This window comes from Thalassophryne amazonica, chromosome 11 (genome assembly GCF_902500255.1).
Source record: "Thalassophryne amazonica chromosome 11, fThaAma1.1, whole genome shotgun sequence".
Taxonomy (NCBI): Eukaryota; Metazoa; Chordata; class Actinopteri; order Batrachoidiformes; family Batrachoididae; genus Thalassophryne; species Thalassophryne amazonica.
This window is the reverse complement of record NC_047113.1, coordinates 30692750-30706778: the sequence shown is the minus strand read 5'-3', so window position 1 is coordinate 30706778 and position 14029 is coordinate 30692750. Positions and strand designations below refer to the sequence as shown.

The following is a 14029-nucleotide window of genomic DNA, read 5'->3' as shown; positions in this document are numbered from 1 at the left end:
TCATGCAGTTGAAAATACTGTTTCAAAATGAGTTGAAACAGTTAAAAATGTTATTCAATAAATGAGATTTGTTAAAACACATTTTTCTGGACTCAAAAATATGTTTTACATCTATGCTGAAAATACTTTATAAAAATACCTTTTTTGAAGCCTAATTTGTCAATGACATATATATATATATATAACTAAATAGGGATACATTCGCTGCCCATTGTGCTGATCGTAGGCGAAACTAGTGCAGTTAATTTATTTTTCTTCTTTTTCTTATTTTCCCCTTCATTCCCCTCATCCTACTTTCTTCTGTTTTTAGCATGTGGGTACATTAACTATAGCATCTTGTTGACTGGTGACTGTCCCTACACTGAAAAAAGTGAAACATCAGTGCACCTCATTCAAAGTACTTATTGGTCTAATGGAAAATTGTGATTTCCAGTTTAAATCTGCTGGAATCACTTTACCAAATCAGAAATACCTATTCATTGTGAAAAACTAAACTAAAGAAGAAAAAAAAAACATAGCTGTAACAAATTACATCAATTTTTTTTAAGTTGATCCAAAGTATCATTTTTTTCAGTGTAAATTATTCGGCTTTTCCCCACTTTTTCTGTGGTTGTGCTTCCATATAAAAGCTACACCAGATGTCGCCGGACACCGCCAAATATATTGTGTTCGGTAATCAAAAACCCCTCCTCTGCTGATATAAATTGACGTCATCATTGGGCAGGGCTTTGTGAACAGAGCGATCAGTAAAGCGACGCCGTGAAGAGAACGGATTCTAAACACGGATGAATAGAAAATATTTTCCATTTTTATTTTCGAGGATATGGCATTTTGCACTCTCAGGGATTTGTACCGTTTTGACTGAACGGCGATGGCTCACCGAAAACAATGGGATCATATCTGGCCGCTTTTCGTCGTCCTGCTTTGTCTCTGCTGCTGGTGCGCTGCTCAGATATCTTATTCGGTTCCAGAAGAGGTGAACAAAGGCACCGAGGTGGGAAATCTGGCTAAAGACTTGCATCTCAGCGTGCAGCAACTGACCTCCACGGGTCTTCGGATAACGTCTGATTATAAAAAACGGTATTTTGATTTTAATCACGACTCTGGAATGCTTTTTGTGAGCGAGCGGGTGGACAGAGAGGAGATTTGTCCAAATGTATTAAGGTGCTCTTTAAATATAGAGGCAACACTGAATAACCCTCACAGCCTGCATCGAATGGAAATTGTAATCACCGATATTAATGATAATGCCCCGTCCTTTTTAGCAGAATCAGCAACAGTCGACATGTATGAGTCTTCATACATCGGAGAAAGGCATCCGCTGCCGATAGCTCGTGACGCAGATGTCGGTATTAATTCGGTAAAGACGTACAAATTAAACCCGAATGAGTATTTTTCCTTGGATATACACAGCACAGGAGATCAGAGAGTGACTGCCGAGTTAGTGCTGCAAAAAGGGTTAGATCGAGAAAAACAGGCTTTAATTGAACTCACTCTGACCGCGATAGATGGTGGAAAACCTCCAAAAACCGGAATTTTACACATAAACGTCAATGTACTTGATGTGAATGATAATTCGCCCTCATTCAGCAAATCTCTCTATAAAGTGCAAGTTGTTGAAAATGCAAATTTTGGCACCCTATTGTTAACACTGAGCGCTACTGATTTGGATGAAGGCGTTAATGGTCACGTGGTCTATTCTTTCACAGAAAGCGGACTTCAGAGCCTCGATGAGAAATTTGCCCTGAACAGCAACACAGGGGAACTCACTGTCAAAGGGAATATTGATTATGAGGACACTCAGGCATATGAGATTCGTGTCCAAGCACGAGACAGAGGTGCTCCTCCTCGTGGCGCACACAGTAAGGTGTTGGTCGAAGTAATTGACGTCAATGACAATATTCCAGAAATCTCTGTGTCTTCACTCATGAGTCCGGTGAAAGAAGACGCTGCTATTGGCACAACTGTTGCACTCGTGACGATTAGTGACAAAGATGGAGGCAAAAACGGCCTGACCAACTGTAAGATCGCGGGTTCAGTGCCATTTAAATTGAAACCTAATTATAAAAAATATTATTTGTTATTGGTTGACGGGCCCCTTGACAGAGAGAATGTTTCCCAATATAATCTGTCAATTTTTGCTACAGATGAAGGGACGCCATCTCTGTCCAGTACAAGTGTTATTACTGTTCATGTTTCTGATGTAAATGACAATCCCCCTCGATTTCCAGAACCTATAATCAATGTATTTGTAAAAGAGAACAGCCCAGTGGGAACTACGATTCATACAATGATGACGTTTGATTCAGATTTGAATGAAAATGCAAAAGCATCTTACTCCGTGATTGACAGTTCTCCAAAGAGCACACAACTGGTTTCTAGAGTAAGTATAAACTCAGAGACTGGAGAAATAATCAGTTTACAGTCGTTTAACTATGAGGAGGTAAAAACGTTCCAGTTTAAAGTTCAGGCCACAGACTCTGGTGTTCCTCCACTCAGCAGCAACGTGACTGTGAATGTTTTTATCTTGGATGAGAATGATAATAATCCCTCCATTCTGGCTCCCTATTCCGAGCACGGCTCTGTGAACAGTGAGAACATTCCATATTCTGCTGAAGTGGGATATTTTGTGGCAAAGATCAGGGCTGTAGATGCAGATTCTGGATACAACGCACTGCTTTCTTATCATCTCTCTGAGCCCAAAGGAAGCAATCTGTTCAGGATCGGAACCAGCAGTGGAGAAATCAGGACGAAGAGGAAAATGAGTGACAATGACCTGAAAAGTCACCCGTTGGTGGTGCTGGTTTGTGATCATGGAGAACCCTCTCTGTCAACTACTGTGTCTATTGATGTAGTGGTGGTTGAAAGGACAGCAGACATCCAGACTCAGTTCAGACATGTGCCGATAAAGGAGGACAGCTTCTCTGTTTTGAACCTCTATCTGCTGATCGCCATTGTGTCGGTGTCAGTGATCTTTCTGCTGAGCTTCATCGCTTTAATAGCTGTCAAATGCCACAGGACAGATGGCAGTTTCAGCAGGTACAGCGCCCCAATGATCACCACCCACCCTGATGGGAGCTGGTCTTACTCGAAATCTACTCAGCAGTATGACGTGTGTTTCAGCTCAGACACACTGAAGAGCGATGTCGTGGTTTTGCCCACCACTTTCCCACCTGTAGATGCAGAACTGATCAGTATAAATGGAAGTGACACTTTTACCAGGACTCAGACTTTACCCAGCAAAGAGAAGGTAAGAGCCAAATTATATTCTCCTCATTTTTCCTCTTTAAATAGTAAATTCATCTGTGAATCTATTAAATTGTATGGTAATGACAGCAATGAAAAAAAAAAAAAAAACTTTGAGTAAAGTGTGCCTTTCCAATGGCTGGATAATATCAGCATGTTATGTGAGTGTTTCGTACCCAGGACTGCATACCGTTTAATTGTCCTTTTGTTTCTGTTTCTTTTGGAATAACCTTTTTTTAACGTGTGACATCTTAGTTGTACTGAGAAAATATGCAAACAGTTATACAGTCCACAATTAAGTTCAGTTTCCTAAAAGGTTAAAAGTCCTTTATGTAGCGATGCCCACTTGGTAAAACAAATTAAAACAACAACAATAAGAAGAAAAAAGAAGAATCATCATCATCATTATTGTTGGCCTGCGCTCTTATGTTGAAAGGGAGCTCACAGGAAGTGTGCTTTTAATAAATGGCCAGCGGAGGGAGTTTTTTTGTGAAAAAGAAGTTAGAGTCAAGGTGTGATGAAGGACTTTTTGTGCGATATTACAAATATATTCCATCATATCTGGTCTATTACCCAGACACAAGATCTCAAACACAGTTTGGTTAAGTTCTTTACCAAAAGTGTAGTTGAGCATCAAACCCAGACTACTCAAAATGACCATGATGACCCCCACGTTACATGACAAGACAGTCACTGGGAGTCCAGATGAGTCACAAGAGGCTAGCACTGAAACAAAAGAAAATGTCACAAATGAGAGTAAACCCCCAGAACAAAGAGATGTTAGTCTAAGTAAAAATAGTCCCACTACTTTCATGAATAAGTGATATCCTAAAAAAGACAGGAAAGTCCACTTTATTTAAAAGACTATGACTGTACTGAGAGTAATGACCAAATACTGACAAATATTGACTATTGTTACAGGGTAATATGTTGCTGTGATACAGACATTCAAAGAGGCTGTATATTCCCCTAAGTCGAAGTTTTAGTCTAAAGCTACAGATGATGAGATGAAATCCTTAAAGTAGAATGACACATTCACACTGACCACAGTGCCAGAGGGTAAAAATGTAGTAGGGAGGGGGGCATCAGTGTATGCCCCCCGTGCTGACTTGCACGCTCCAACTGATTGTGAAGTGTATATGGCGCAACCGGGGCGATTTGAAGTTAAGTCAGACAAAGATGAAAAACTACTCTACAAAATCAACAAATCATTGTATGGCTTGAAACAATCCAGGAGAAGCTGGAATAAGATTTTTACACAACATCCAGCAGATCATTGTGTCTAGCAGACAGACAGGAAGTGAGAGAATCATTCTGATCATGTGGGTTGATGATGTTATCATTGCTACAAGTAATGAAGAATCACTGAAAAGTGTAAAAGAAATGTTAACAGAGAAATCCAAAATGAAAAATCTTGGTGTACTCAAACATTTCTTGGGTATTGACTATAAGGAAAAGAGATCAAACTAAACCAGACAAGATACATAGCAAAAATACTGAAAAGGTTTAATATCTCAGACTGTACACTATGTTCAACTCCTTGTGAACAGAAACACAAGATTGAAGCTGATGGTGATCTTGTCAATGCAGGAAGATACTGTGACCTCATGGGTAGCTTGATATATTTGATGAGCTGTACACGACTCAATTTGAGTTGGATTGTAAGCAAATTATCACAATATCCAATAGACCCAGAGAAAACCACTGGTCAGCAGCAAAACATGTGTTATGATACCTAAAGGGGACAATGAACAAAGAGCTGTGCTGTAGAAAGACAGAGGGACATCTTGGTGTTATACAGTGATGCTGAATGGGCTTCAGATTCAAGTGGCAGAAGAAGTACAAATGGATACCGTTTTGGATTGTGTGAAAGTGGACCTGGTATTTGTTGGAAGACTTGAAAGCAGGCAACAGCAGCTTTGTCGACGTGTGGATAGCAAGGACCACAGGAGAGTTTATATCTCACACAACTACTGAATGGAAAAGACAGTGAACTTCAATATTCACCTGTTACAATTTTGGCCAAAACCCAGGTGCAATTGCTTTGTCTGAAAACCCAAGACACCTTTAAGAGATGTAAACATGAAATTAAGTACCATTTCATATTAGTGGTGCAGCTTAGCTAAAATATCCATTAAAAATTGTGCATTTTGTGATAAAAGCATGGAATTTGGCACACATATTATAAATTAACTAATGTTTATTTTCCGATATGGAGGCATCCTGGAGCTGACCTCTAATGAGCTACAGGGGTCATTAAAGAATTACACAGGGGTCAAAAATTAAAAATGCTCCAGTCATGTTGAAAACTATACCACAAAATGTGTCTGATCATGTCATGGGGTAAAAATAGCAAAAATGGTGACAAAGGTCAGTTTCAGTCTGTACAGGAGTCAAAAGTTAAAGTTGCTCCAATTTTGGTAAAAATAATAATAATAATAAAATAATAATAATAATAAATAAATAAATAAATAAATGAATCAAATCAAATAAAAATAAAATAATGTAAGTTATTGGTTGAGTTAATAGCATTTTAAAAAGGAATAGTTTACACCATCTGCCATTTTTAGTTATCATGTTACGAGGTAACATATGTCATAAGTACTTTGGAGACATTCAATACAGTCAAAACTATTCCATTTATTTCAACCAATAATTTGCATCACTTTTTACCACAATTGGAGCAACTTTAACTTTTAACCCCTGTACAAAATGAAACTGATCTTTGTCACCATTTTTGCTGTTTTTACCCCATAACTCCAGAACGTTCAGTCATAGATAGTCCAAACTATGCCTTTTAGGAATTTTTATGATCAGACAAATAATGTGGTATAGTTTTCAACATGATTGGAGCTATTTTAAATTTTGACCCTTGTGTAAATCTTTATTGACCCCTGTAGCTCATTAGAGGTCAGCTCCAGGATGCCTCCATATCTGAAAATAAACATTAGTTAATTTAGAATATGTGTGCCAAATTCCATGCTTTTATCACAAAATGCACAATTTGTAAAGGAAATTTTAGCTAAGCTGCTGGAATAAGATTTTTACAAAAAAATCCAGCAGATCATTATGTGGAGCAGACAGACAGGAATCGGAAAATATGTATTGGGTATTGTCCGACAGAAAACATGGTTGCAGATGTTTTCACAAGATCTGTTAGTAAATTAAAGACAGAGACAGTTGGATTTTTTTTTTTTTGGGGGGGGGGGGCATAAGCATAAGATCAATTGGGTGTTGGCCTGTGCTCTTAAGTTGAAAGGGAGTTCACAGGAAGAGCGGCGTTCAATAGGTGTGTGTGTGGTGGTGGCCTAAGATACTGATGGTGTGGGAGGATCTGACACCCCCCCTCCCCCCCGCGATATGCACTCTTGAAACATACACTCTTAAGCATAAATTGTTGAATTTAATTGATAAAGTTAAGGTAACTTTTTCCACATAACATTATTAAGTGCAAAACAACATTGTCATTGACATTGATTAAATCAAATGAAACATTATTACTTAAATCCCAATATTGTGTTGCATTTACTTGACAAAGTTATGTGGAAAAAGTTACCTTAACTTTATCAATTAAATTCAATATTTTATTTCTTAGAGTGTGTGCAAGTCGCCTCAATATTCCTCTGCTTAAGATGAACCAACAACATCAACGACAATAATAATAAAAATAGTCTCTAGTACAAATCTCTCTCACAAATCTCTCACAATAGATATCCACAACAATAATTTATAACGAACTGATAGTAAACACATGATGGTTAGTCTGTGTGTGTTTTAAGAGATGCGTTTTTCAAAATTGTGGTGATCAAAGTTTTTCTTTTGGCATCAATTTATCTTCACACCATTAAGTGAAATGTCATATAATTATTGCTGTTGAGCTTCTTTATTTTACAGTTATACCTATATTATTGCAATTCCTAGTTTGTAACAGTCAGTTTTGTGTCTTTCATCGTCTTTTCTCTTTCATTGCCACAAGCAGTGCATTTTTTTTATTCCTCTTTCTCTCTTGTCATCTATAAATTGAACGCAAGATGTCGCTCGAGACCGCGCATCTGCGCATATTACATATTCAGTCATGATCAAAAACCCCTCCTCCGCTGTCACTGAACCAGTCTTTTCATGTCGTACGGGTGGATTATTTGGCCATTTCGAAACCGAAAAGCTTCGGTTTGGAAATGATTCCTTCCTGCGCAGATGAATGCTGTTTTGACTGGACGAATGTTTATTGAAACAGAAGAATGGATCGCCGACAGTACGGACATGGTGCCTGGATGCTGTGCGCCATTCTCTTTTGTTTATCCGGCTGGTCCGCAGCTCAGATCTCCTACTCCGTTTCTGAAGAGGTGGACAAAGGGACCGTGATTGGGAATCTCGCAAAGGATTTAAATATTCCCGCACAGCAAATGGAAGAACGAGGATTACGGATTGTATCAGGATACAGTAAGAAATATTTTGAGGCAAATTTAAGAACGGGAGTGTTATTTGCAAACGACAGAATAGACCGCGAGGTGCTTTGTCCTAATTTACCGAAGTGTGCCTTAAATATCGAAGTGTTGTTGGAAAATCCTATGAATATCTATCGAATTGAAATCAGCATTTTTGACATAAACGATAATCCGCCGTTATTTCTCGAGCAGATCCACGTATTTAATATCTCCGAGTCTTCTTCAACGGGAGAGAGGTATCCGCTCCCGGCTGCTCATGATGCTGACACTGGCAGTAATTCAGTGAAAACCTATAAATTAAGTCCAAATTATCATTTCTCAATCGATGTCAGTAACGGAGATGAGAGCGCGTCTGCTGAGTTAGTGCTGCAGAAAGCTTTAGACCGAGAAAAACAGTCCGTTATTAAGCTGACACTAACCGCGGTGGATGGAGGAAAACCTCCTCGATCTGGCACTTTGATCATTCTCATTAATGTGATAGATGTTAATGACAACACGCCGTCCTTCAGCAAACCGCTTTATAAAATCAGCGTCAGCGAAAATGTGCCCACAGGCAAAACAATACTGAAACTCAATGCGACCGATTTAGACGAGGGTTTAAATTCAGAGATTAAATATTCTTTAATGAAAGGAGGGAGCGTGAACTCTCCTGACAAATTCATTATTGTTCCAGAAACTGGAGAAATCATTGTGAAGGCTCATTTGGATTACGAGGAAAACAGTGCGTACGAATTACGCGTCAGGGCGACAGACAAAGGCGCATCTCCACGTAGTGGTTATTCCAAAGTGTTAATCGAAGTCCTCGACATCAACGACAATGCTCCGGAAATCTCCATATCATCATTAATGAGTCCAATAAAGGAAAATTCTAAAATTGGAACGGTGGTTGCATTGTTCGCGGTGAGTGATAAAGATGGAGGTGAAAACGGCCGCACCACTTGCACAATCACGAATTCAGTCCCTTTTGACTTGAAGTCAAATTATAAAAACTATTATTCTTTAACAGTAGCCAAACTCCTCGACAGAGAGAGCGAATCAGAATACAACGTAACAGTCAAAGCTGTTGATGAAGGCAGTCCTCCTCTGTCTGGCACCGCTTTTATTACTGTACAGATTTCAGATATTAATGACAACGTACCTCATTTCACAGAAGATTCCATAAATATTTACGTGAAAGAGAATAGTCCTGTGGGGGATATCATCAAAAGAGTTACTGCAGAGGATGAAGACACACTTGGGAATGCCAGACTAACTTATGCATTGTTGGAAAGTGGCAGGAAAGGAGCCCACATGTCATCAGTAAATATCAACTCTGAAACTGGAGAAATAACCAGTTTGCAATCTTTTAACTATGAGGAGTTAAAAACGTTCCAGTTTAAAGTTCAGGCCACAGACTCTGGTGTTCCTCCACTCAGCAGCAACGTGACTGTGAACGTTTTTATCCTGGATGAGAACGATAATAATCCCTCCATTCTTGCTCCCTATTCTGAGCACGGCTCTGTGAACAGTGAGAACATTCCATATTCTGCTGAAGCAGGATACTTTGTGGCAAAGATCAGGGCTGTAGATGCAGATTCTGGATACAATGCGTTGCTTTCTTATCACCTCTCTGAGCCCAAAGGAAACAACCTGTTCCGGATCGGAACCAGCAGTGGAGAAATCAGGACTAAGAGGAGAATGAGTGACAATGACCTGAAAAGTCACCCGTTGGTGGTGCTGGTTTGTGATCATGGAGAACCCTCTCTGTCAGCTACTGTGTCTATTGATGCAGTGGTGGTTGAAAAGACAGCAGACATCCAGACTCAGTTCAGACATGTGCCTTTAAGGGAGGACAGCTTCTCTGTTTTAAACCTCTATCTGCTGATCGCCATTGTGTCGGTGTCAGTGATCTTTCTGCTGAGCCTCATCAGTTTAATAGCTGTCAAATGCCACAGGACAGATGGCAGTTTCAGCAGGTACAGCGCCCCAATGATCACCACCCACCCTGATGGGAGCTGGTCTTACTCGAAATCTACTCAGCAGTATGACGTGTGTTTCAGCTCAGACACACTGAAGAGCGATGTCGTGGTTTTCCCCACACCGTTTCCACCTGTAGATGCAGAACTGATCAGTATAAACGGAAGTGACACTTTTACCAGGACTCAGACTTTACCCAGCAAGGACAAGGTAGGGTAACTTTTTTCACACTGTCACCCTGACAAATGTAACGCCATCAAAGACAAGTGATCTTAAGTGTATATCAATATATTGTCATTCATTCACAGGAAGTCAGCAAATTGTGGGACTTTACATAGCTCTGTCTGTGATGCAGAATTCTCCTTTTATATCGTTCTGCCTCGAACCCCATGACCTTTTGAATTAGCTCTCTCCATGGTGCTGAAGCTTGAGCTTGGTGTGTTTTTGTCTGCTGTATTTTCCAGGCAACCAAGAAGTTTAAAGAAGTCATAGTGTGAAAATCATTTGAACTGCACCATTTACCAAAAAAAAGAAAGAAAAAAAATAAGACAAAAAATTATAGAATATTCTTGTTAAAAGTCTTGAAAGTCCAGCAGTTGTTTACGCATGTAAATATATCCTGAAGCAAAATATAAATCCACTAAGTGTAGACTTTTGTTACATGCTTATTAGACGTCCATATCTGACTCGTGCTTACTCTCTGAGACACACCAATTATCCAGTATACACTCTGAATAAGATGACCACTTATTCTGTGAGGAGACACAGAAACATGGCGTTTCTTGGACATGACTTGCTGTTCTTCGCCCAAAGTTACTTTCCTTTAAATATAGCAGTCATAGAAACAACTAGTCTGTTTATAAGTTTAACAAATTCAGAACACATGGTGTTTACATATTATTAGATTGTAATGTCTGGCTTTTATAGAATCTTGCGGAAAAAACAGGTTATCCGATATCTTTATTTTATTTTTGTAATATTGGCACCCTTGTGAATATATATATATATATATATATAGAGAGAGAGAGAGAGAGAGAGAGAGAGAGAGAGAGAGAGAGAGAGAGAGAGAGAGAGAGCATATCTCACCCGTGTTGGCCTCTCTTCATTGGCTTCCTGTTAATTCTAGAATAGAATTTAAAATTCTTCTTCTTACTTATAAGGTTTTGAATAATCAGGTCCCATCTTATCTTAGGGACCTCGTAGTACCATATCACCCTAATAGAGCGCTTCGCTCTCAGACTGCAGGCTTACTTGTAGTTCCTAGGGTTTGTAAGAGTAGAATGGGAGGCAGAGCCTTCAGCTTTCAGGCTCCTCTCCTGTGGAACCAGCTCCCAATTCAGATCAGGGAGACAGACACCCTCTCTACTTTTAAGATTAGGCTTAAAACTTTCCTTTTCGCTAAGGCTTATAGTTAGGGCTGGATCGGGTGACCCTGGACTATCCCTTGGTTATGCTGCTTTAGACGTAGACTGTGGGGGGGTTCCCATGATGCACTGTTTCTTTCTCTTTTTGCTCTGTATGCATCACTCCGCATTTAATCATTAGTGATCGATCTCTGCCCCCCTCCACAGCATGTCTTTTTCCTGGTTCTTTCCCTCAGCCCCAACCAGTCTCAGCAGAAGACTGCCCCTCCCTGAGCCTGGTTCTGCTGGAGGTTTCTTCCTGTTAAGAGGGAGTTTTTCCTTCCCACTGTTGCCAAGTGCTTGCTCACAGGGGGTCGTTTTGACCGTTGGGGTTTTTCATAATTATTGTATGGCCTTGCCTTACAATATAAAGCGCCTTGGGGCAACTGTTTGTTGTGATTTGGCGCTATATAAAAAAAAGTTGATTGAGTTGATTGATATATATATATATATATATATATATATATATATATATATATATATATATATATATATATATATATATATATATATATATGTATATATATGTATATATATGTATATATATATGTGTATATATATATATATATATATATACGTATATATATATGTGTATATATATATATATATATATATATATATATATATATATATATATATATATATATATATGTGTGTGTGTGTGTGTGTGTGTATTCACAAGCATGCCAATTACTGTTGGAAACATGAAGCAGACATGTTTTACATCATTTATTTGTCTCTATTTATTGAATATTTTTGGATGTCTAAAAGCTTTTTCTTCTGATGAAAGATTATTATGCTTGAAAATTGTTGAATCCAACATTTCTTATCGAATATTTCATATACAACCCAGTCTCAAGGCAGGTCGTGGGACTCGAGAACGAAAAGTACATTAACCAAGCTGTACATATATCACTCCCTGCATGGCGTTATTCTTAAAATTTTACTTTCCATTCAGAACATTTCTTGATAAAATATTTTATTTGCAGCTCCACAGAAAAGTTATCAGAGATCTTTATAAAAAATAAAAAAAAACCATATCACACATTTTACCACATGATGTCGTTGGAGACAGTGGATAGGAAATTGTGACTCCCCTCCCGTCTGTGTGGAAGTGACTCGTTATTGGTCAATATTTTTACGCAGGCGGTGCTGTGAAGAGAAAGGCTGCGCTTTGTCTTGTTCTTATGGACGGAATTATCTTTTCTGTGGACAAATGATCGACTGGATTCAGTACTTTTCCTGCATCAAAGATGTATCTTCGACAAGAAAAGGAATATGTGTGGATTTCCTTTGTTGCGGTGTTTTGTCTTTGTGGCTGTTCGGCGTCGCAGATCTCTTACTCCGTTAATGAAGAGGTGAACAAAGGCACCGTGATCGGAAATATCGCCAAGGATTTAAACCTCAATGTACACGAACTGGAGACCAGGAATCTACGTCTTGTTTCCACTGACAGTAAGAAATATTTTGATGTGAACTTGCAGACGGGGAATATTTTTGTTAGTGAGAGAATAGACAGAGAGGAGCTTTGTCCGAACGCGGCCAAATGCTCCGTGAGAATCCAGGCTGTTATAGACAATCCCATGAATGCGCACCGCGTCGAAGTGAACGTGGTGGACATAAATGATAATTCACCTGCATTTCCTGAGGACAAGTTTTACTTGAATATTTCTGAATCGTCGTCAGTGGGTGAGAGATATCTCCTTCCAGTGGCCGTGGACGCAGATACAGGCAGCAACGTGGTGCGGAGCTACAAGCTGAGCCAAAATGAATATTTTTCACTCGATGTTCAAACCAGCGGAGGACACGGTGTGTCTGCTGAGTTAGTGCTGCAGAAAGCTTTAGACAGAGAGAAAAAGGGCGTTGTTCCACTCCTGCTAACAGCTGTGGATGGAGCAAAACCTCCGCGATCAGGATCATTACAAATCAGCGTAAATGTAATTGATGCCAATGATAATATACCAACGTTTAGTAAATCTCTTTATAAAGTGCGCGTCAAAGAAAACGCATCTCCTGGAACACTGGTCATAAAGTTAAATGCAACGGATTTAGACGACGGAATAAACAGTAAAGTATTATATTCATTTATCAAACATGGCAATAATGACCCGTCAAGTATATTCAATATAAACGGTGAAACCGGAGAGATTATTTTAAAGGGCACTTTAGATTATGAGGAGACACCTGCTTATGAAATTCGAGTTCAAGCGACAGATCAGGGTCTCTTTCCTCGCAGTAGCCACGCTAAAGTTTTGATCGAGATATTGGATGTAAATGACAACGCCCCTGAAATCGTTGTGACGTCATTGGTGACCCCTGTCAAAGAAGACTCTGAAATTGGTGCACTAGTTGCTTTAGTTACAGTAAGTGACAAAGATGAAGGAAATAATGGCCTGACCAACTGTAAGGTTCTAGGATCTGTTCCATTTAAACTTAAGACAAACTACAAAAATGATTATTCTTTAGTAGTTGACGGACCACTGGACAGAGAAACTGTATCTTCTTACAGTATCACCATTTCGACCACAGATGAAGGAAACCCGCCTCTGTCCAGTGTCTTGGTCATTACCCTTAATATTTCTGATGTCAATGATAACGCACCTCGTTTTATGGAGCCTGTAATTAATGTTTATGTGAAAGAAAACAGTCAAACAGGCTCAATTGTTCATACAGTAAATGCTTTCGATCCAGACTCAGATGTAAATGCAAAACTAACTTACACAATATTAGATAATTTTCCCAGAAAATTTCCAGTTTCGTCTGCAGTAAATATCAACTCAGAGACTGGAGAAATAATCACTTTACAGTCGTTTAACTATGAGGAGTTAAAAACATTCCAGTTTAAAGTTCAGGCCACAGACTCTGGTGTTCCTCCACTCAGCAGCAATGTGACTGTGAACGTTTTTATCCTGGATGAGAACGATAATAATCCCTCCATTCTTGCTCCCTATTCCGAGCACGGCTCTGTGAACAGTGAGA

General features: G+C 39.2%; 1 protein-coding gene across 14 annotated transcripts in view; it reads left to right on the top strand.

The window, feature by feature from the left end:
* The window catches only part of LOC117519820 (protocadherin gamma-A11-like), a 911360-nt gene that overhangs the window by 241593 nt on the left and 655738 nt on the right, over positions 1–14029 (top strand). Inside the window, exon 1 of one of the 14 annotated variants that reach the window (XM_034181097.1) lies at positions 717–3250. The exons of 10 other annotated variants lie outside the window; for them this stretch is intronic. In XM_034181097.1, the coding sequence (XP_034036988.1) occupies positions 872–3250 (2379 nt within the window). In that variant the 5' untranslated portion in view covers positions 717–871. Of the gene's footprint in view, positions 1–716; positions 3251–7411; positions 9858–14029 lie in introns of those variants that run through there. 3 more of the 14 variants (XR_004563445.1, XM_034181099.1, XR_004563446.1) reach the window with 3 other exon arrangements.